The sequence below is a fragment of the Furipterus horrens genome, unplaced genomic scaffold, assembly GCF_987537825.1.
Source record: "Furipterus horrens unplaced genomic scaffold, mFurHor1.1.pri manual_scaffold_2, whole genome shotgun sequence".
Taxonomy (NCBI): domain Eukaryota; kingdom Metazoa; phylum Chordata; class Mammalia; order Chiroptera; family Furipteridae; genus Furipterus; species Furipterus horrens.
This window is the reverse complement of record NW_028327172.1, coordinates 137,949,749-137,974,429: the sequence shown is the minus strand read 5'-3', so window position 1 is coordinate 137,974,429 and position 24,681 is coordinate 137,949,749. Positions and strand designations below refer to the sequence as shown.

The 24,681-nt window shown below is 42.7% G+C and overlaps 1 protein-coding gene across 9 annotated transcripts in view; it reads right to left on the bottom strand.

The window, feature by feature from the left end:
* Positions 1-24,681, bottom strand: part of CELF2 (CUGBP Elav-like family member 2) — a 402,001-nt gene that overhangs the window by 18,567 nt on the left and 358,753 nt on the right. For all 9 annotated transcript variants that reach the window (XM_090266503.1, XM_090266497.1, XM_090266496.1 and 6 more), the window contains exon 9: positions 22,693-22,827. In XM_090266503.1, coding sequence (XP_090122629.1) covers positions 22,693-22,827 — 135 coding nt within the window. The remainder of the gene's footprint in view (positions 1-22,692; positions 22,828-24,681) is intronic.

Genomic DNA, 24,681 nt, shown 5'->3' with positions numbered 1-24,681 from the left:
CATGGTCAGGAGCTTCATCCATCCTCCTGGAATGTCCATGCCCAGCAGGAGGGAATGCACCCCTGCCCTGCCACCAGAGACGACACAGCATTGTATGCAGTGCACCTCGCTTGGGATTCCTTTTGAATGAGACCAGATCAAATGTCTAAACACTGAATTCCTCACCTTGTCACATTGCTGTCCGTGTATCACATCGGCTTCTGATACCTCACAATGTGTGTCTATTTTCTCTTAAAATATATATATAATAATATATAAAGTCAAGCCAAAGTTTCTACTCCTTGTGTATTGTATGATGACAATATTTCATCAAATAATGGAGATGCAAATGACAAAAATGAACAAAATGGAAATTCTGGAATTGAAAAGTAAATTACAGAAATAATTCAGCATGGGGTTCAATACTTGATTTCAGAAGGCAAAAAAGCGAGCATCACAGAAATGTGACATACCATTGAGCACACTAACATGTGTAATGGGAGTACTAAAAGTAGAGAAAAGAGCAGAAAAATATTCAAAGAGATAATGACAAAGAACTTCCTAAATCTGATGAAAAGCATTCACCTATATATCCAAGAAACTCAACAGACTACAAATAGAGTAGCACAGAGATTCATACCCAGACATGATAGTAAAAATGCTGAAAACCAAAGATAAAGAGAAAAATACTGAAATCAGCAAGAGAAAAAAAAGACTCATTATGTTTAGGGGAATCCCAGTAAGATAAACAGCTGGCTTCTCAGAACAGTGGACCTGAAAGCGGTGGGATGGCATAGTCCAAGTGCTGAGAAGAAAAATTTATGAACTAAGAATCTTATATCCAGCAAAACTATCTGTCAGAAATGAAGGAAAATAATGACATTCCTAAATGAACAAAAACCAAGAATTTGTTGGACTTCCGGCCAAGATGGAGGCTTAGACGGACACGCTAGGTCTCCCTCTACAACTATAGAGGAATACAACTACTTCAAAACAAAGGATAACTAGAAATTCCAGAAAATAAAACTACACGGAAGCCCAACATATGAAGTTATAAACCAGCGGTGCCATTTGGGCAGGTAAGAGTTAAAGAAGGCAAAGCTGTTTGCGGAGCCCCTGGCGTGCGCGACTCCAATCAAGCCCCTGGCGTGCGCGACTCCAGGCGCTGGGGAGAGCAGCCGCAGCATCGCCTTGAACAGTGAGGCCCAGGGGGGCGGGAGGACGGATCCCGGTCTCCTAGCTGAATAACTGTGTGAATCCATCTTGGACCCCCGCCCCCACAGAAAGCGCCACAGGGCTGCGAAATAGGTCGCGGACAGGCACTGGTCCCTAATTTGTGACGCGTACACAGGCACCACCCCGGACAGCCGGCCCAGGAAAACAAAACGCATCTGTCAAAATGTGGCAGACAAATATAGAGATCTCGGTGGCACAACTCACCAGACAGCAGATAGAGAACCTGACAGATGAACAGATAAGAAACCTGTCAGAGGCTCAGTTCTGGGCCATTGTTATCAGGTGGCTTACAGAATTCACAAAAGAGCAGGAAAAAGATATGAAAGAAGCGAAAAACTTTCATAACGAAAGGAACAAAACCACATACGAGACAGATGGTGAGGAATCCAGAGTTCATTTCAACAAACTGGAATATGGAGAAGGAACAAGCAGTCAACCAATGCAGCGAGAGGAAATAGGAAGCAACAATGAGAGGATCAGAAACCTCTGGGACAGCTATAAAAGGCCCAACATAAGAATCATTGGTTTGCCAGAGAATGAGGAAGATGAACTAGAACTTGAAAAATTGAGTGAAAATATAATAAAGGAGAACTTCCCAGACTTGGGGAAGGGAATAGACATGCAGGTCCAGGAAGCAAGGAGAGTTCCCAAGAGACTGGACCCAGGGAGAACCACTCCAAGACACATTATAATCAAAATGTCAAAAATTAAGGATAAAGAGAGAATCTTAAAAGCAGCAAGAGAGAAGAAAAGAATTATGTACAAAGGGGTCCCAATTAGACTATCAGCTGACTTCTCAAGGGAAACACTACAGGCAAGAAGGGACTGGCAAGAAATATTCAAAGTAATGAAAATCCAAAACCTACAACCACGAATACTCTATCCAGCGAAATTGTCATTCAGAATAGAAGGACAGAGAAAGTGTTTCCAGGACAAAATAAAACTGAAAGAGTTCATTAGATCCAAACCACTGTTATATGAGATGTTAAAGGGACTGGTTTAAAAAACAGAAGCTAGGGAGATGAAACAAAGGCAAACGAAACAGGCAACGAGAGTGGAAAAGGAACTGTGGGTAAGGGAAGCATAGTGGGGGGAGGTCAACAGGGAGGGGGAGTGGGGAGAGGGAGGGAGATGATATAGGAATTGGGGATCATGGTAGGAGGGAATGGAATAGACGGAGAGAGATTGGGAGGAACTGTATGCACAACTAATGGACATAATCTAAAAGGGGGGGACAACTGGAGGGAGGGGGGCCACCGGGTGGAGGGGAGCAGAGGGAAGGGAAATTGGCACAAATGTAATATTTTAATCAATAAAACACATTAAATCTGAAAAAAAAAAAAAAAAAACCAAGAATTTGTTGCTAGCGGATGTGTCTTACAAGAAACACTAAAGCAAGTTCTTCAGGTTGAAAGCAAATGATTACAGACAGTAATTAGAATGTTTACACACACATACACACACACCAAAAGAAACCCCCAAAGAACATTAATGAAGGTGATTATGTAGGTAATTATAAAAGAGAGCATAATTGCACTTACCAAAAATGGTAAATAGAGGGTTACAAACAAACTCTACTGATATATACACACACACACACACACACACACACGCTCTCCTTTCAGATTCTTTAAAAGACATTAGGTTGTATAACACAATAATTATAACAATATATTATTGGGTTTAGAATATACATGTAAATGTAATATGTATGTAAAGACAACATGACAAGGGGAGAAGGGGGGAGTGTTTTATTGGAGATTTCTGTATCTCACTGGCATTGAGTGAGTATAATCTGACGTAGATGCTGGTAAGTCAGGGTGTCTATTTTAAGTCCTAGGGAAATTGCTAATAAATAAAATGTGAAAATATTGAAAATATCATGAAAAGAATTAAAGTGTTAGACCAGAAAATATTTACTTAATGCAAAATAAAGCCATAAACAGAGGAGCGAAAAGCTATGTGACACATAGAAAATGAAAAGTACAAAGGCACACGTAAATGTGCCATATCAGTAAGTACATTAAATGTGAATGAATTAAATGATACAATCAGAAGGCAGGGATTGTTAGACTGGATTTAAAAAAACCCTAAAACCAAAAACCATATCTGTCTATGCTGTCTCTAAGAGACCCACTTCAGATTCAAAGACACCAACAGGTTGAAAGTAAAAGGATGGAAAAATATTTACCATGCAAACAGTACCATTCGAGCTGGATGGTTATAATAATAGAAGACTTTCTAGTAATTTTAGAAATAAAATTGGGTCAACTGCTTGCATAGCAGAAGACCTTATGAAAATCTGTGTCTTTGTCCTCATGAAATGTAGCTAATAAAGGAACTCCAGTGCCAGTATACAATGACTGTCAGAAAACTCTGATCTGATTCAGGGCTCTCTTCTTCTTTACCTCCCTCAGACACGAGTCAGATCTGAGAGAAGAGGGAACGAATGGAAAGGAACAGGGCAAGGAGGTGAGATGATCCCTCAAAGCACAGGAAATGAACATGACGCAACCTGGGGAGAAGTGTGGAGGGGAGTTAGCTGGGTAACTGGAGCAGGACATTCTGGCACGCACCTGATAAACACGTGGGAGCTAATGTTATCATCAGAAAGGGCCCAAGGCTCGGCTGCCATTCACACCAGGGATGCAGAAGTATGTGTGCGTCAAAGCACTGAAAGCAATAACCTGGAGAAAGTCACTTCTCTGGAGGGAACACAGACACACTCCTGGAAAGTTATGATGGCCCTGTCGTCATGATGCTGTGGAGTACTCAGTGTTGAGTGCTGGAGACACGGAACCCGTGGTAGCGTCTAATACCTCAGTGTATGTATCGTCGAATGTTTGGACCTCATTTACAGCACAGAGACCTTGCTAGCCTCTAATCCTGTGGGCCACCCCTTGGGTGGGTTGCTCTCCATCTAATCTATGGTGGCAGGAGAAGGATCAGAGAGGTTGGTGAGCATGGGCATCTCTGAGGACAGGAAAAAGTGCCCTCTCTTGGCCCCAGAGGTACTAAGGCTATAGCTCTGAATAAAAAACACAACATTACAATTTCATCACCCTTTTCTAAAAACAACTGGAGGCAAAACAGGGCTCTAGTTAAAACTGCGCACTTTGGACTCAAACTGTCTTTTTCTCCTCAGGCTTCATTCAGTTCCATCATTTTTAAGTGGAGAAAAAAAAACCCAACCTAAAATGGCTGTGAGGATGAAGTAAGGTAAGCTGTGTAATGAAACCAGCACAGTATCTGGCACTGGTCAGGGATTTTTAGATCATCGATTATTGGGCACAGATTGAACTTGAGGGGACAAGCCTATACAGAATATTATTTCAGAAAAGAAATTAGATATGATCTTCTCCACTTTCAGTCTAAACACCTTCAATTATGAATGACTACACAACCATTGATGTTACTTCTTTAGATGACCCTCTTTACCTCACATGGAATTCTAGAGGGGACCCCACGTGCCAGTCCACGAGGCCCTTTCGAGTGAGGCCAGGGTGGGCACTGCTGGTCTTCTCACGCAGAGAAATCAAAGCAGCAAGAAGCAGACTTAATCAGTCACCCACTTCGAGCTAGAGTTTCACCCAGTGTGAATAGGGAAAAGGAGCTGGATGACGTTAGAACTGGCTGAGCTCATGCTTCATGGGTGATTTTTTCACATCCTTCAAGTCTCAGGTGGATCTGCGGGAGAAGTGGGTTCAAGTCATACTCTGCTTGCATGGATAATTCAGTTTTGATGGTGGACAGTGAGTTGGAGATAACTTATTACAGACACATGTAACAGGAAGCCTGGGCTCGGGGCTGTGGGAGAGGTTGATGAGTCTGGGTGACACACGGGGCCCATTTTGTGACTGACAATACAGAACCACTATGCAGAATAGAGGTTTCTTTACATCTTGGTTTTCTATTTATTTAAAAACCCAGGGAGACCAGCTGTAGTGAACTATACGGAACATGGTTTTCTGACCTTTATTATGCTGTTCTTGGGCAGTCCCAGCAGAAAGATGGGGATAGGGTGAAGAACAGGAAGGAGAAGAATCAAGCAAGAGACTAAGAAAAATGAGCTAAATAACCCACTTTAAAGTGAGAAGGTTCCATGACTCTGAACATCTGCCCCAGTTGAGTCTAACCTGGAAAACATACCTCGACTGCCTATCTAGCTGCCTTTAAGAACCTTTTGAATTCTAGTAAGTACTCTATTTAAAGCAAAAGAAAAACTTGAATCTGTCACACAGCCAATCACAATCAAATACTTCAAAACTAAATAGTCAACACATGCACAATAGAGAAAAGAGACCCTAAACACAATAGACAGAGACAAATTAAATGCCACCAACACACAGATTTTCCTATTTCTATGCTGGCAGACTGGCAAGATGCTGCCTTGGGCAATTGCATTCTGCCCACCTAAGATTCCCTTCAGTCTCCACTGAGAACTGTATCCTTTGCTTTCTCAATTGAACTGTTTACAGAACGCCAGAGGGACGTTTTGGGAGAAGGGTGGTAAGTGTTGGATACCAGTTGCCCACAGCACCTTTCAGTAGGACGCTGCTTCTTGCAAAGAAAAGGTTACACAGCACAGCCAAGGGGGGTGCCAGCAGGGGAGCTCCGCCTGCCTCGCCCTGCTCACCTAGTGGCAGACGGAACTTGTCACATGTGCCTCTTTCACCACTGGTTAAAAACCCCCAACCAGCCCCGAGCTGTTATGACCATTGGCTAACCAGGAAATAGAATGTCTTGTGATGGACGAAAGCCATGTTTTGATGACCTTACACAGCAACACAGTTCTGGGCCTTTTTATGGAAAAAGAAGTGTGTGTGTGTGTGTGTGTGTGGCGGCACTGGGGTATTACTGAGGGGAGTTGGCAGGTAAGAGGGACATTGGTGGTGAGGATTTTTCAGCTGCCCTGGTCACAGAATTTCTTTGTTGCTTTGACCAGGTTAGCTCATTCTTGGAAAGACTCTAAGCTGAGTAGTCTTCAAACATCTGTCCCACTCCACTGGGTATGTTCTTTCTCCTCAGGGCTGTGCTGTGTCTTGGATGGGCAATGTTATCTGGAAGAGTTTCTTGGCTCAGATCAAAACTGTAGGTCACAGACAGAGTGCCTAGGTCACTAGTTCCCTTGCTATAAAAGGTGGGAAGAAAGAAAGTAGGAAGGGAGAACAGGAAAAGAAAAAAGAAAGGAGATAGTGCTACCAGGGCCCTTGGAATAGCTGTCTGACAGAGCAGAGCCGAGAGTTGGACTTGCCTACCCAGCTCAAATATTTGTTTCTCTCCCTTAATCCCCAGCCAGAATAACAAAGGGCTGTAAGTCTTTTATGTGTACCATTTCAGGTTGGCTCTTCCCAGACAACCCGTGATCCAGATACGGAGTCACCCCCACTTTGGAGACGAGGACACTGAGGACCTGCCCAGTGTGCACATGAGTGGGCGCAGCCCCCCAGCTGTGTGGGTGAGCCTGTGATGAGGTGGCCACGCCGCGGCAGCCACTGAGATGTATAGTGGTTGTGGGAGCGGTGCGGTTAAGAAAACTTTCTTAAACCAGCCCGAATAATAAGCAAGCCTAATCTTACCTAAATAAAAAAAAAATTATTTCACTTATTTTCTTTTTAGGTTTATCTGTACCAGAGATAAATGCTTACTTGTTTTTCCTCAGCTCCCCAGAGGAAAGGGGCTCAGCTCCACTTCTCAGGAGAAAGCTCCTCTCTCTGCTGCAGGGATCACCTGGCCTACCCACCCTCCCGGCCCGTTCCAGTCTGCATTTCCTGCAGGAGGATAAGGGACTGATCTGAACTGAACTGAAACACAGCTCATGAACTGGTGCTTGACAGCGGTCCTCCTGTTCCCTGTTCCTTTTCCCTCCCAACTTCTGCATTACGGGGTAAGCAGACTAAGCTTATGTGGGTCCCCAGGGCTATGTTTGCAGAGGGAGATAAGAATTACTACTGTACTGTGTTCTCTCTGATGGGCAGAATAATGGCTCCTCTCCTGAAAGATGTCCATGTCCTCATTCCTGGAACCTGTGACTATTCTAGGTTAGGTGACCAGGAGGAATTCAGAGTTGCTGTTCAGCTGACCAAGAGAGGGGAAGATCATCCTGGATTACCTGGGAGGGCTTAGTGTCATTACAAGCATCCTTACTGGTGGAAGAGGGAATGGAAAGAGAACCAGACAGATGGCAGCGTGAGACATGTTGACCAGACAGTCCTGATTATGAAAGTGGTAAAAGGGGCCATGAGTCAAGGAAAGTTAGTGGCCTCCAGAAGTTGAAAAAGCAGGGAAATGAATTCTCCCCTGAAGCTTCCAGGAAGGAGTGTACCTTGCTGATACCTTGATTTCAGCCAAGTACGCTGGGCTTCTGACGTTGAGAACTGTAGTAAAATAAATTTGTGACCCTGGCCAGTGTGGCTCAGTGGTTGAAGCGTTGTCCCCTTGACCAAAGGGTCATGGGTTCAATTTCTGGTCAGGGCACATGCCCAGGTTACAAGTTCAATCCTCAGTTGGGGCACGTATGAGGAGGCAACCAATAGGTGTTTCCTTTTCTCTCCCTTCCTCTCTCTCTAAAAACAATGAAAAAATGTCCTTGAATGAGGATAAAAATAAAATAAATTCAAATAAATTTGTGTTGTTTCAAGCCAATAAGTTTGTGGTAATATTTCATAGCAGTAATAGAAAACTAATATATTCTCCAATTCATTTGTGCCAGAACTAAAGCTAATAATGATGATAGCTTATATTTATTGAGTGCCTACCACGTGCCAGTCATTGTTTTAATGACTATGAGTATTAGCTCATTTAATCATTTATAATTATCCTATGAGGTAGAAAGTCACACAGCTGTAAGTGGTACAGCCAGGATCTAACCCATCTGTCTGGCTCCAAAGAGTTAATAAAATGCTGATAGTGAACTTAAATTCTTATTTAGCATCTTGGACTTATCTTGTAGTTACTGTGGAGATTTACTGACAGAAGCAATGAATTTGCAGTCATTCAGATTCACCCTTAACTTTCTGGCTCTGCCCCTTTCATCTGTAAAACCTTGGGCTCGAATTAGCCGAGGTTAGTATTTATTTGCCGGACTGGAATAATGGACTCAGCTCTGAGAAGTGACATGGTAATCAAATAATCAAATGAGGTGGCATTGATGTCTGCTATCTAGTAGATGATAGATAAAAATTTGTTGGGTCTATATCTAAAGGATGAGTACCTGGTTATTCTGTCCTCAAAAAGAGGAATACCTTCTTTTCACATTATTTTACAACACTTGAAGATTCAACATTTTCCCCTTAGCAAGGCAGCTGCATGGATGATGACAAAATTTGCAGCCTTTTTCATTAGTCTGAGCATCAGGACACTCAGTCTGTGTGTACAGATTTGAGTGTGTCCAAAAAGTCAAGTTGAGTGAAAGAGAAATAGTTCTAAAAAAAGTACAATTTAGCCTAGAGAGGAGAAGACTCAGGGATGAGACAGTCTTAGGTCTTGACATCAAAAAGATACTCTTTGTAGCTCAAGAGACCAAAATGAGGATCCGTGGGTGATAGCTAGGAGGAGGCAGATTCAGTACAAAGGAAGTGTCAACGAATTTGAATTCTTCCAAAGTGAGCCCCGCTGCCTCAGACGCGTGACCTCCCTCTTTGTGAAACACGAAAGCTTAAGCCTTGGATGGCCATGTATCGGGGGTTTCTGAAGGCCCTGAAGCTGTGCTTGATAACTGCGGAGATCCAATAAAATCACTTTTGAAAAGCTCTTATTGTTTCCACCAGTGCCAGACACACTGGCTGCATCTCCTGTCAGGTAAACCAAGGACTGCAACAAGGCACAATTCAACGGGCTCAAGGCTGAGCTTTGGTGAAGGTCCCATTTTCCACTGCCCACACAGAGCTAAACAATGGGAAACCCTAGGCCTATTTTGAGACTGCAGAACAAAGGCATCTACATAATACAAATTCGATCAAGCTCAATACATAACATAGTTTCTACTGTCTCCTTTTCTAGGAACGCATATAGCAGCTGCCCCACTGAGCCTACCCAACTCAAACCTTGAATGACTGAGTCATGGAGACAATGAGCACAAAGAGAAAGACCAGACTTCTGTGGGCTGAGATGCTCTGATGGCCATTTGGTCAGAATCATTCTGTCTGCTGGGGGCAGGAAACACATTGGGGGCATAGTAACCATACACACTTTTAATGGAGAAAGGTCACTTTTTAAAAGTTAATAGTCCAGGACTTCCTGGCAAAAGCAATCACCTGGAGGTAACTTCAGACTGGACCAAAATCTCTGGTGGTGGGACCCGGGAATCTGATTTCATCAAGCACTCTTGGTGCGTCTGGCTCAATAAAGCTTGAGAACCACCATTCTCAGGGCTGTCTGAGCACAGTACCATCCAATTCCATCAGGGCTGGGTAGAAAATTTTGTTTGTAGCATGCGAAGATTAAAGGTTGTAAGGAGGGTAAGGTTTGGTTTGTGGTAAGGAAGGGGAACAGATGCTGGGAGGCAGGAAACCAAGAGTAACATACTACGTAAGCACAGTAAGTTATGATCCTATCTTCTATATAAGAAAACCCCACCAGGAGACAAGCTTATTAAAGAGCAGGAGTTCTGCCTGTCTTATTTGCCATAGCCTACAAGAATAACTCACACATCGTAGGTATCTGCTGAGTGAATAGATTAAAATGCTACTGCAGCCTCCATGTCCAGTTTCTCATAGGACAAGGCTAATCTGCAGGCCTGAAGGAGCAGGAAGAAGGGGATTCCATTCCACCTCATGACCTCACAGAGGGCTTCTCATGACACATCTGAGGCTGTGGCGCTGAGTAGACTCATCAAACCATTTCCTTTCACTTACATGCCAGAGAAAGAGTGTAGATATTTTAGAAAGTAGAATCAACGAAGCCAGTAGCTGCCTTGTCATCAGATGGGAGCAAGATACCCTTTGTTCTGCTGATGTAACTCACGCAGAAGGAACCAGGAGCATGCACAGGGCCAAGTTCAAACCCTAGCCGGAAAACCTCATCCTCCCTTTCACTTGAACTGGAATTGGGGACACACAAAATAAACACCAGGTGCTTCCTCATTCTTTGTAGAAGGTGGGGCAAAGAACGAGATCCCCACTCTGTGGCAAGGTAGACTGCTAACTACAGAGACCTCAGCTATTCCTCCATCCTTTCACAGATCCCAGCCCCACAAAGACGAGCAGACAAATGGTCATTTGGGGTGGATCAGCCGTTCACAACATTTACCACTTCTTCCGACATGAATGCTGCCCTTTCCGCCTTGTCTTTTATTGCAGGTCATGTCTAGCATTAAGTCCAACCCAGAAATGACTGTGCTTTCTAGGAATCAAGTGCATTAATTTCCTCATATTAATCCTCTTCCCACTTTTCCGGGACAGCAAGAGATTTTTTTTTTAAAGCAACAATGAAACAATGTTAACAGACAGCAAGAATCTGCCTTCAGTGCATTCCCTAAACACTTTCCATAGAACAATTACATGGTGAGCTTAGTGGCTTTGTGGTTTAAAAAAATAAAATAGTTGTAAACACAGAATTTGCTGGCTTTAACCAAGCAGACTTTAGGACACTGGAGCCTGCAGTTGTGTTGTGCCTCAAACAAGCCTGGATGCGGGAGTCCAACAGTGCAGTGAGGACTGTGAGGACATAGAATAATTAAGCAGTGACATAGGCACTACCATTATTAGCTAATCACAACTGCAGGGCAGTAACACAATACAGAGAGTGTCTCTTTTCCCATGGGGGTCTAATTATTGCACAATAACTACACCTCTCATATTAATTTATACCCTAAAAGATGTTTTTGAGGCGGGGTGGGTGGGAAGAGGAGGCCATTTGTATTAGAGAATGGTGTTGATAGGTTCTGAGGTGTTCTGATCGCTTTGCTTGCATCTCTGTAACAGGCCTATCTTCTACCCCATGAACAACTCTATTACATTCTTTCATTATAACACTTCCAGCCCACAGGGAGACTGGTAAGCAGAGGCAACCCAGGGCGACACAAACCATTATTGGTCCTCCAGAAGAGGCGTCCCCTACCTCCGGGGCTGCGGACCGGTACTGGTCTGGCTCTGTTAGGAACCAGGCTGCACAGCCGGAGGTGAGCTTGAATGTAATGCACTTGGATCATCCTGAAACCATCCCCCTGTTCCCAGTCTGCGGGAAAATAGTCTTCCATGAAACTGGTCCCTGGTGCCAAAAAGGTTGGGGACTGCTGCTCTTGAAGATGGGTAAGGGGAAAACTCAGAGTGTAAAGGATTCGATGAAGACAGTTCTTGTTTGGGCTCTGAATTACTTTTAAGGCATTATTCTGTGATGATCCCATTTCGGAAGGTGAGAAAGTGCTAAGAAATGGATACGGGAAGTATCATTTTTAATGTCCAAAGTAGCCCCACTGTTTTCCTCACTTTACTTTTCATTTCCACGTGCTTGTTGGAGATCTCACTAGTAGACTTTCTAAGAATTCTATTTCATTAGTTGTCACTCAACCTGGGTACCTCCTTAATGTACCCTACTTTTAGTATTCCCTCCACCAGTCCCATAAAGGGCAGGCACTTAAAGAATTAAGATGTAATTTGGGTCACAAATTTGAAAATGTCAGCTTATTTAAGTTCACTATAGATAGGTCTAACATGAATGGAACACGGAAAAGAGCAAATCAAAACTATTTTCTCTTCCAATGGTTTTTTGTGTGCAATTTACCAAAATAAATAAGAATACAAACCCTCCCTTAGCTGACCTCAGATGTTTGTACAGATGGTCATGGACACAGATTGAAAAAAAGTTAGTGATTTCCTCATGAGGGTGAGAACATGTAAGTTGAAAGAGCAAGAAATATAATTCTGGTTCCCCAGGAGTTCCTGCTTTGGAGTCTTTCACGGTGTGGCAGAACCACTTGATATCTCATCTGGATCATGACTAAGGCACCTGGACAGATTACTTGATGATTCCTTACACCTATAAAATTTGATGATTTGACCAGGCTCTGGAGTCTGGAGAGAGAGTGAGGAGAATGAACTGCTGTGGAAAGCAAGTGTGTGTCTGTGGGAATCACCGGAAACCTGTGTGAATCCTGGTCTTCAGATGTCCTGGAAAGGGGGCAGTTTGCCCAGATGGATAACAGACTCCTTTCTAGGTCATAGATCTTCCTTTGGATAATGTGATTCCAGGTTGGCAAAGGGTCAAGAAACTGTCCAGCAAAGTTCTAGTTTTGAAAAGGTGGGATCTGCAGGTGCAGGCTAAGTGAGCCTATACTTCAGCAGGGCGGCTACCTCTGCTACCGGCCCACCTCAGAGAGCAAATCCAGTTGAACGCCTGAAATAAAACCAGACAATTCTCCACCAGCTTCTGGGCCTGACTCGAAGTGGTGACAGCTACAAGGAAACCCTGCCTGGACGTGGTACCTTACTCGATTTAACGTAACAGCGAGTGCCATTTTTTCTTTAGTAAATAGGGTGTGTTGGTTCTATAACCTCAGGTCAAATTTCCCACTAATGTGGGAATTTCACTGCCAACTTGTTTAGCTAAGTCCTAAAAAAGAAAAGGGTCTACTCTCTGCATTTATATTCTACACTTGATCTTAGCCAAAAGGTGAAAAGCAATCTGCATTTATATTCTTATATTTTTAGGAAGGGTGGGAGATATTTGTTTGCCAAAGGCAAGAAATTCAGAGAAAGATATCACTGGCTCTTATTCCACTTGTAATGTATTTTCCTGTTGTCCAGAGGAATAATGACATCTCTTCCATATTACACTCAACGTTGTCATTAAAAACAAAAAACACCAGTATGTATTATATATACCTATTAACCTCAATATTTCAATGAGAAGAGTAAAAGCAAAAAAAGTATTTCACAACTGAGAAAACCAATATAAAGATTAAATAAGTTGTTCCAAGTCACAGTCCTTCAGCTCTTGGTCACGACTGCCCACATCCTCTTGAAAGAAAATAAAATTGAAATTCCACTATTACGTTCTTTAGGCTATTTTCTAAACCTCTGCCTGGGGTATAAATATTTTGTTGTTGTTTGTAGATATTTAAAGTCGTGACCTAATTTGATATAAATACTTTTCTGTCTTATATTCTTTACATTCTCATCATTACTGACCTCTTTCTGCTCATGCCTCAGAGGCAAAGGTGTTCCCTATTTTGAGGCCAAGCCATCACTTGCTCAGCATTTATGAAGGGTTTATGACATATCACATATGTTAATATGCACACACATTGGTGGGGACTGCTGGAAAGGCCAGGGGAGGGGCTGCTGGCCAGAAGTGGGGAAGCAGAGCCTGACAAGGCCCTGCTCCATGGGAGAGTTTGAGTCCATCCCTTCAACCTCCTTCTCCTGGAGTCCATCAGTTTTCATTTCTCGTTGGCCTCTTCCTTTTCTCCTTTGTTCTGGCTTCTCTTTGCCTTGGAAATATGTTTAAGTTTTCTCCATCTTAAACTTTCTCCTCCTATTGACCCTGCTACTTTTATAGACTTTTTTTTTTTTTTTAATCATGAAATTTCATGAAAATGCCATCTATAAATACAGAATTTTTACCTGCAGGGCTGTGGCATCTCCTCTACCTCTGGAGTGACCTGGCTGCTCACAGGGGTGACTAGATGGCCTGCGCACTCAATTCAAACACAGCCATCCCCGTTTCTGGGGGGTACTTTCCAAGCCCCCCAGGGGATACCTGATGAACCGTATCTATACTGTGTTTTTTCCCAAATATGCACACTTTGCAGCTTGTCTCTGGCTTATCCGAATAGCCAGCGTCACTACCCTTGTGCTTTGAGACCATTGATAAGCAAAGTAAAATAAGGGTGAGTGGGACACACACACTGTGATCCCAGGGCAGTTGACCTGGTAATGGAGATGGGTGCTGAGTGACTAACGGGTGGGAAGCATCTGTAGCAAGGAGGCGCTGGTCAAAGGGATGACTCAGGTCCCAGGTGGGATGGTGTGGGATTAGTGAGATATTTCATCTCACTACTCAGAATGGCGCGCAATTTACACTTATGAATTATTTCTGGAAATCTCCATTTAACATTTTCAGATCGAGAATGACTGTGGGTAGCTGAAACTGCAGATGAGGGGGGACTGCTGAACCTCTTCTCTGCTCTCCCCTTTAGCACACTGCTGCTCCAAGTTTCCCTGACACTGCTACTGCAGCAGCTCCCTTCCACCAGTGGTCCCCAGCCAGACTGCACTCTCAGTCCCTCCCTTGGTGCGCTTGGATGGTTTTCAGCGTAACAATCTTGCCCAGCCCCCACTCCAGCTTGGCCCTTTTCACCCCTGCAGTTCATTCTCAATCCACTGTTTTATTAATAGCGCCAATCTCTGTGATAAACTCGAGGGTCAGACACCCCACTGCTTGCTGGATGTATTTAAAAATGAAAGGCCTGTTCACATGTGCTTCAGCCCAACATGTGCAAATCAGCTTCTACTAAAACCTTTGTTTGTGACTCCCTTCTCTTTACTAATGAAAACACTGTGCCACTGGCTCCTCAGACTAAAGCTGCTCTGTCTTCTTCAACTCCTCCTCCCTCTTGTTCTCCCCCATAGCCACTCAGTACCGAAGTCCTATCACCGATATTCTTGTGCTCCAAGTCACAGCTCTTGGCTGCCTACGAGAGGCCCAGCTCCTTGGTCACGGCTTTCAGAGTCTCCATGGCTGTTATTGTCCATAAATCTTATCCTTGTGAAAAACGAGATAGATTTCCATTTGCCAACTAAATTCCTTTTCCGCATGTTTTTCACCTTTGACACATTTGCCATATTTTCCATCCCATTTGTATCTTTCAAAAGCCTACCCTCATTCTAAAATTTTGGCTCCAATGTCAGCCTTTCTATTAAAAATGTTCCCCAGTTCCTGAAGATGAAATCTCTCCTGTCACCGATACCTTGTACCTTATCTGACTTTCCACTCATGCAATTTGCTTATTTTTTTGTACATGGCCACAGATCGAGTTTATAGAAATTCATGGGATTGAACCACGTATGAACAAAACATTTCTATATGGTTGCTTTTGAGTCTTCATACATGGATGTTGGATCATGCACCTTCAGGGAGCTGTGACTAAATGATGTGTTGTTGCTTTTCTCATCTAAAATGCACTTAAGGAATGAACGCATGCTTTGTATCAGCATGAGCAGTGAAAAATAGTTCATCAGACAGCCCCACAGATAGCTTAGCGGGAGAAAACGCTGGTGGTCGTGTTGTACAGAAGACACACCCCTGAGCCCATGCACACACATTACTGGGGCACCCGGTATGGCTCTGCCGCACGACACAGTGAATCCCATACTTGGGACAGCAGATTCCAGAGCCACTAACTGCAGAAACATGAAGAATCAGAGCCAATACTAAAAATACATTATTCCCTCACTTATTGTGGGTATTACGTTCCAGACCCCCCTGAGAAGTAGGAACCTTACATTTATTCTACACTCTTTAACCTACATAACTTTAACAACATACGTATACAGTACCACAAAATTCTGCAATATAGCAAAAAATCCGCGATAGATAAATAAATATAATATTTTTAAAAAGCCCGCGATACAGTGAGGCTGCGATACGTGAACAGCAATATAGCGAGGGACTACTGTACTATAAAGCGCAGCGAAAACAAAGAAAGAACAAAGCACTGAGTGATAGCCCTCTGAACGCATGACAGAGATCTGTCTGTCCACGGGATGTGGGACAACAAGCAATGCTTAGGGCACAGGTGGAATTGGCTGGTAGAAATCTGGGTGCAGGCTCTGCAGTGAAATGACAACCATAAATATCTCCCCCTTCAGTGGGGGCAGCTTTATTCAGCTTTAAATTAGTTCAGGACATTAAGAGACTCCCGGTCAGGGGCCTCTCATTGACTGCAAGGCAGCTCATCCACTGTGCAAAGATGTTCTGATGGAGGAGGTTGGGGACCCTCTGGCAGGTCAGGGCACCAGAATGAATCAGAGAATCAGCTGCTTTTCTTTTTGTATCAGGGGGTGTCCCAGTTTCTCGATGATAAAGGAAATTTAAAGGTAATTCCACATCGAAATGCCCAGACCACGAGGGGCCATCAGAACTCCGCTGGGTTGGGAGATATTTGCATGTTTGTTTTTTAAACCTGAAGTATGAGGATTAATACCAAATAAAAACCATTTACTAGAAATGCAGACCACTGCCAATTATTTTTTTCAAAAACATGTTTTAAATGCCAAAGAACTTTTGAAATATTTGATTTTCACAAAATGCTTCTTTTGCAGAGCCACAGAGCAGAATGCAAATACACCTCTCAGCTTGTCTGGTTTTGTGACTTACCAGACCCACCCTGCTGGGTAACACTAACTCTCAGAGCTCCTTGCTGCATAAAACTCAGAAAAATGGTACAGTTTACAGAAGTGGAAGAACACAGAGAGAAAGGGTTCTCTCCTCTCCCCACTGTGGTCTAATTTGCAACATTTTAACATAAAGTAGAAAAATATATTGGTAATGAAGTTTTTTCAAAGGGTGTAGAAGTTATAAGTTATGCTTAAAGGCTAACTAAATCATTTTACTATAGTGGAATTTAGTAAAATAATGTTTTTTTTTTTTAAAAGCTAATGCTAGAATATAATCTATATAAGGACAGAGATTTTTGTCAGCTTTGTCCACTGATATGTTTTGAATGTCTTAGAATAGTCTCAGGTACATAGTAGATGCTCAACAAATATTGCTGAATGAATGAAAAACATATTAGGAAATTATAGTCACTATAGTGACATTTTATTTATGGAACATTTTGCATAATGTCAAACCTGCATTAACACTGAATGAAAATAAAGTGGGTCCCATAACGTCAAGAATAAGTTACTGTAACATGTGGAAATCTTTAAAAAAGATTCAGGAAATGAGCAAAAGAGTGGGCTGTTAGGTCTCTTTCAGTAGCAGTGAGGGTGTAGAGCTGTTTAACTGATTCGACCCCACAAACAGATAGCTAATTTTAACGACTGACTTGACTCTGCCTGACTGAAACACTTAACCACCTAGCTAGTGAAGGAGAAAACTTGACTTCTTTGAGATTTACTTCCTTTCCTTGATAATAAGCAATGAAAAAGGTGTGCCTAAGGAGAAAAATGGGAGGTGAAGAATTACTGGTCCCTGATTTAGTAAAATGCTGAAGTCTAGTATAAGTAACACATGCCCCTGGGAGGTATCCGAGGCACTGCTTTAGCTTGCCAGGGCAGGTGTGCCGAGGACCACAGGGAGTTAGTGGAGCTCACATCATTAAGGAGCGTTTTTGGGGGATGAGTTTTCAAAAGCCCACACACAAGATGATTTTTTTGAAAATAAAATGCCTTTATTTGATGTGAGACTCTTTTTTATCCCACATCATGACATCAGGACATTTAGAAAGCCAATCTTCATAAAATTGTTGGAATAAAAAAACTGCTCTATATGATTTTATTCTAATGTCAATTACTATTGATTCACTCTTCAGAAACCAGTTGGACCTGAATCTTCCCCTGTGGAGTGTTGCTATTTTTAGATTTCTCCAGAACCAGGTCAGGGGTTGTCAGGTAGGTCACTGGGCCTGTCAAAGGTCACGGTGACAGGTTAGGGTTACTTCTCAGAGATGTGTCCTGGACTAAACATTTATCTTAGAACATCTTCACATTGCTACTTTTTAAAATTGAATTGAACAGCACTTGAGTACCTGGGGGTGAGGTACTGTTGCAAATGCAAGGCGATTACCAGTGAATACACTGTCTCTGCTTTGAAAGAACGGACTGTCCAAATGGTGAGAGATGAGGCGTATACTCAAACAACTGCCCCACAGTGGAAAGAGGTGAAGTGCAACAGAAGTGTGAAGACCCTCTGTCTCTGCCCTCAAGGAACTCCTAATATAGTTGCTTAGGAAGGAGTTTGCATTTGACTCAGGTTTAGAATCAGTGCTTGTTAGAAATACTCATATATGATTAAGTACTTGCTCTGCATGAAAGCAGAAGGCTCGAAAACACGGGCTACGTCAGCCTATGGACCTCATCTGTTCACATGATGTGAGCCCTCGAATGACACGTGCAGGTGCAGTTAGGGGGACAGAAACCCCTGGTAACACTGAAAAGTTTGGGGATAACTCCTTGTGTCCCACTGCTCACTGGCCAGTGAGCCGGCTGCTTTGCTCCACCCCTGCCCTGGTGACAGGCGTGTGTGGCACTGAAGGTAACCACGCTCTGGTACTTCTTCAGTGAGGAGTGCAGGAGGGGCCCAAATCAGGGGAAGACACCTCCAGTCTCTGTTAACCTCCGACAGTCCGCAGGGAAGCTGCACCATTTCCCTGGGACTTCAGTGTGTCTGTCACAGCCTTCAGGGAGGCAGGGAACATCTGGAAGATGGGGAAAAACATTGCCTAGAATTTCAAGTGAAAACTATTTGAAAAGTCAATGGTGGGAATGGAAAAATGCTTCCTTAGCATTTTAAAATGCTTTACACTATCAAAAGAAATTATCTATTATCCTGAAATGTGCACTTGATTGAGTGCACTTACAGAGGCATTTGGAGAATTTTAAAACATTTTTTTGTTTTTTAAAGAAAGGAAATAGAAGGTCAATGGAATAACGTGGTACAGGAATGTAATATTGTATTTTAGACAGAAAATGCCAAAGAAATGTTCCTATGTGGTAATAACAATGCTCTCTCCTGAGTTCTCAGAATTATCAAGCAAAAACAACACATGTACAAGCCGAGCACAAGACAAATACTGCCTTTCTTTAAGACCTAGCTGCACACCTTAGAGACAATTTATCTCTTTATATCAATACAGAGACACGTGCCTCAAAACAGGTTCAAAATTGGGTAAAAAGAAATGACCCAAGGATTAATTAACTAAATAGGAGACTTAAGTAAACAGAGGAAAAATTATCATATCAAATTAAAAGACAAGAAACATGATTAAATTAGGCTTCAAAAGACCCGGGAGAAACTTATAAAAGGCATAATATGCATTTACCTGGTTTTTATTCTTTCATTATTTAATTTCTAATTTTATTCACTACCATCTGATAATTGCATGAAACACTTATTCTAACCACAGGCAATTTAGACCATTTTCATTTTTATTTCAAGGCCGTGAGACAAAGGAACCTATTTATTGCCTAAGGGGATTTTTTTAAAAGAAAAATTAAAGCTTAATCTTTCATGTTTTAAAGCATAGACAGTTTAAGTCATTTATAATAATGCTGTAAGGAGACTATTCCTGGGCATGCAAAACTGAAATGATAAATTTACAATTATTAAAAGAATTAATAGTTTAGGGGATTGAATTGTCCCTTTCCTTTCTGGATAGATTTGTCTGAAGCATAAGAGACAGCTTTAAAAACAGGGTAAAATCAAGCCTTTGTGGGAGTGATGCATTTCACAGTTTGACTGGGTTGTTAATGGAACAATAATAAGCCCAGCTTTTTATTATTTAAAAATAATAAGCAAAGGCACTGGCCTTGGGAACTCTTTTTCCTGCACCCCCCTGCCCCCATAGGAAATTGCTCTGATGAAGTGGAGTCATGAATTCTATTAAACACATTTTCTGTGACTTTTCTGAAAGAGTCCCCGATGGAAATTAAGACAAATAATTTACTTTCACTTAAACGTCAGGTTTTTTTAGTTATACTTAAGAAATATAATTGACATGTAGATTTAAATAGTTTCTGCTGCTACATTTCAGATTCTAATGAAATACTTTCAGCCATTATGCAAAGCATTCCTCAACAGAGAAGAAAAAAACCCCTTTCAGTGATACCTCAGTGAGCAGAATCTATGGAGGAGCAGATGCAGCTTTAAGAGCAAAGGGAAGGACACCTTGCTAGTGGTGGGTTGTACCGAGAGCAGGAAAGAAGGGGATAATCTCAGGACACACTCTTCCCTTCGTTAAGGCCCCAGGAAAAAATAAAAAAACAGTCAAATACGTCTAAATTTCCTTAAATACTTCGGCCAACTTCCTAGGGAGTCTAAGTACACCTCATTTTAAGAAATTTATGACATATCCATGCTCCTGACCACAGTGGAGGGAACAGATGTAGATCCACATTGTGGCCCTCACTTCTCACCCCTCACCCTGCTCAGCACCACAGATGGCTTCCTTGCCAATCTGGAATCACGCCAAGCTCCCTCCTGCCCCTCAGCGGTTACACTGGTTCTGTCCTCTGCCTGAATGGCCCTTTTCCTGGATATCAGCATGGCTTCCTCCCTTTGATTCAGGCTTCTGCTCCAATGTCACCTTTTCAGAGACAGAAAACCTCCTTCAACCCCCTTTCTTCTCTCCACCTTCCTGCCCAGTGTCTCTTCCCAGTGCTTGTCCATCACCTACAGGACAACCTGGTCTGCTTCTTGTCCAGGCTACCCTGACAGACTGGAAGGGACCAGACAGACCAGCGCTTCAGTTCACTGCCGTGTCCCCGCTGCCAGGGCAGCGCCTAACGCTGCACCAGCACTTCAGAAGAGCCATCCACCAGTCACATGTCACCGTGATCCACTCACATCTGCTTTAGCACTTGGCTTCTTAAACCGACAAGTCCTCTTTTAAAGAACAATGAAACATTCGAATAGTAATTTTGATTCCTCGGAACCACAGCACATTCCAGCACAGATGTCACAACAGAAGAATATATTTTAATCAAGTCAAATGAATCTTCACAAGCAAACAGCGGGCCATATACCTTTAACACAACTGTCAGAACAGTGGAATAATTGTAATGTAACTACAGTATTAAACATGTCAAAGTAAGGTTTAAGGACTGATGGTCCAAACGGTGGGCTATGTGGATCCGTGCCATATAAGGAAGATAGTTTTCATAAGAAAAAGTGTTTTCTTTTTTTTACCTCTTACCAATGATTTGATCAGTTTCTGCTGGCTATTTTCAACAAAAGGGAGAGAAGGTAAAGACCAAGGTTGGAAAAATTAGATGTACTTTAGACAAAAACGTTAATATTGTTTTCTCTTAAAAATGAGAGAGAAAGAGAGCAAATCCCCTTAATTTTTATATAAACAAAAAAGTGTTCAGATTTTGAGTAACTTTTAGTTTCTTTTTCTCCAATTAAAGTTAAAAATATCAGCTTCTGACTAAAGATACAATAAAATATGTGATGTTTTAATGAAATCACTTCATAGTCTTCATAGGGGAGGTAAAAATTCTGATTTGAGGAAATAGTTTTCAATTTGATTTATAAAACAGGTACATCAGAGAGGTTAATTTTTAAATTTGCTTTTAAGGTAAATCACTATTCTTTTTATAAGGGGTGATTTATTTTGTCAAAATGTTTATTTCTTTAAAAGGGTCACTATAGGATTTATTTAAATAACAAACATTATATATTACATTAGCACTAAAACTTGTTGGAATCACACAATTGTTTTTTAGGAATATCATTTGTTGCATGAGTAGGTGTCCATTTTTTAAGACATTTCAGAGAATGAAGTCAATGCCTCTTTGGGCTGTGGCTATGAGATTACAGCACATTTAGGATAAATCCCCCAGCTTTTCCTGAAAATCTCCTAGATTCCTCCCCTCAAACTGTACCCAGAGGGAAATGTATTAGATACATCATGTTTTATAAACAAACAGAGGGCTATTGCATTTGAACCTGCCAGCAGGCTCACGGCTTCCTGATGTCAAAAGCCTTGTGAAAGCTGGTCTGTGGTGCGCTGTAGCTTTCATTCTCTGTTTTTCTGAAAGAAAACCTCGCAGTATTCCATAAAAGTTTTCTTCAACACTTAGCTAGTCTTTTGGCATTGCCGATAGAGGGCCACGAGGTTTCAAAGTTGGAGAAAGCTTGGAGACCGTCCAGACCAACTCCTCCACGCACCAGAGGAGGAGGTGAGATCATTTATGAAGGTCTAGAACATTCAAGGAGAAAGAGAAGCCAGCGAAACATCTCTTAACAAACAAATCATGGTATCCAAGCAACTGCATTCTCTCTGGCTTGGAGAAAAGAAAAATGGCATCTGCTTTTGAATAAGGCAACAACATTTCTGAGGAAAAAGACTTCACATGACATAGTCCAGAACGTGGTCATAAACAAATAACAAGGATGGCTCCTCTAGACCGTGGCTTTTAAAATCAAATGTGAAAAATGGTGTGGGTGCGAAATATAACAGTGGAGTGATAAGGGATTTTGAGATTTCACAGAGAATTCTTAAACTGCTTAAAAAAAGAAGGGGGAGAAAAAAGCATGACTGAGATTGAGGCTCTTCAAAATGGTGGAGACTTAACGAGGACCGAATGGACAACACATTTTTGAAAGAGAATGAATGTGTGAGAATCACTAGCATGGTGGATTCTCCCAGAGAAAACACTTTTTCATTGGGAAATAAAACACCTGCACATTGAAAGTTTGGTCCTTTAAGAATAATTAATGGAATAAGTTAACCCAATGCCCAGTCAAGTTCCCTGGCTGTCTGGACACATCTGTCTGGACCTGGGCAGCCATTTTTTCATGTCCTCTTACCAGGGCTGGTGAGGGCTCCCAGGGCGCTGCTCGTGGTGGACAGAGGGTTTGCATTGGTGGTGGTGGCTGAGGTCTGGGCCGCGGCTGCAGCTGCCGCCAGCGTGGCCAGATTCTGTAACTGTAAAGCATTCATACCTGTGAAAGGAAGAGAAAGGTGGCTTTAGCAACAGGCCCACCTGGCCAGGCAGATGATGACCGCAGAGGCCCTGGGCAGTAAGCCCTGCGATGCTTGCTTGATGACTCATGTGTCACCTCGCCCTGGTGCTGCCTGTCCTAACCCAGCTGCATCAGCTCAGGGCTATAGAGATCACCGGAAAAGACGAGTTGAGATTGCTGTGTGTGGACTGGCCCCAGCAGGGCCTTCCACCACGGAGCTGTCATGAAACAGTAAGATCTGGGCTTGGCAGTGGGCGGAAGGGTATAGGGGTCAACTCTCAGTTTCTAAGCTTGCTAAGCTTGATAGCTGCACGTGGAAGGTATTAGAGAGAAAGAGAGTTTATTGGGGAAAAGTTGTTCTTAGTTTTAAGTTGAACTGATAGGGCTTCCTGGCTCTGCCACTTTACCTGCTGTGTGACTCAGGCAAATTACTTAACCTGTCTGATTTCCTGTTTAGTGAGTGGTAATAGTAACTGTATCTTACCTCAAAAAGTTGTTGTGCAGATTAAATAGATGAATGCAGATTACTTAGTATAGTGACTGGCACAATGTAGCACCCAGTAAATGGCAGTGACCATTGGTATTGTCACTGAAATTCTCTCTTCAGACTTGTTTTCCATGTGAACTCTAAAATACATCCATAGTAGGAACTCCAGAAATATTTGATGACTAAAATAATGAATAAAATGGCAGTGGCTAGTATTTTCACCTGTAAAACAGCTATATTTGCATTTTATAGGTATTTGTACTTTAAAAAGGGGCGAACTATTAACTAGAATGAATTTGTGGGTAGTAAAAATTGAGAAAAAACAGCAGAGAGAAATGAAACTTGGCGAGACCACCAGGGTGGGATCAGCTGAGAGCTCTGGGATGGGGGATGGTCCATCAGGGGAGGCCGGCCATGCTGGGCGTGGGGCTCGGGCCTGGCATCTTTGTCATAAGCACTTTCGGTATCTTTTCTCCTCTTTACTTCTACTGCTCAATCAAAGGTTCTCTGAACATTCAAAATCTTCCTCCGTGATTCACTTCACACTAATGCACACCCGAGAAGCAGGAAACAATGGCTTTCTCCTGATACAGAAGAATTTTCTATAGAAAGATATAGGAGTTAAGTAATCAGCTTAGTTTTGCCTTCTCTTCATGTCTCAAATATGGGTACTTAATAAATGTCTACTGAGCAAATTTAATCTGCTCTGGAGAGAGTGGCTAATGACAGCTTCCTTGTGTGTTGGGGAAGGGGTATGGAGCACACGGCGAGAGAATGTTCTAGCGAAGGCCCCGCACCACAGCCTCAGCGGCTCACAGCACAGCTGCAGGCTCACCGACCCTGCTCCTCCATCCTGACCCCCTCACCCAGGGTTTATTTCTACTCAGAAAAGAGTCTCTGATATCTCTGCTGCAAAATGGCTTCTCATGTTCCTCCAAATGATCCCCTATCTTCTCCCAGGTGACGTCCAGCTCTGTTGGCTTAGGGTGAACACCAAACACCTGTTTTCCAAAACCCACTTAGTTCCCAGGGGTTCCCAGAGGCAGGACACCAGCACTGGTGAGTTAGTCCTACTTCCTCAAGCACAGGCAACTGGGGACAAAGCTCTTCGGGGTTGTATTTATGAGAATTCGAGAGTCGAGAAAGCACTGCTCTTATTTTTCAGGCTTACTTGAGGAAAACAGAGCTGGAGGAAATACAGGAGCTGCTTGGCTTTAGTGTAGACCCACCTGGACTTGGCGATGGGCGATGGGCGATGGGCCGACTCCTGAAAGCCACTTGAATGCACTTCACACCTGGGCTTTGAGTCAGGTTGCCAGGAGCAAGGAACACGGATACTGACCCAT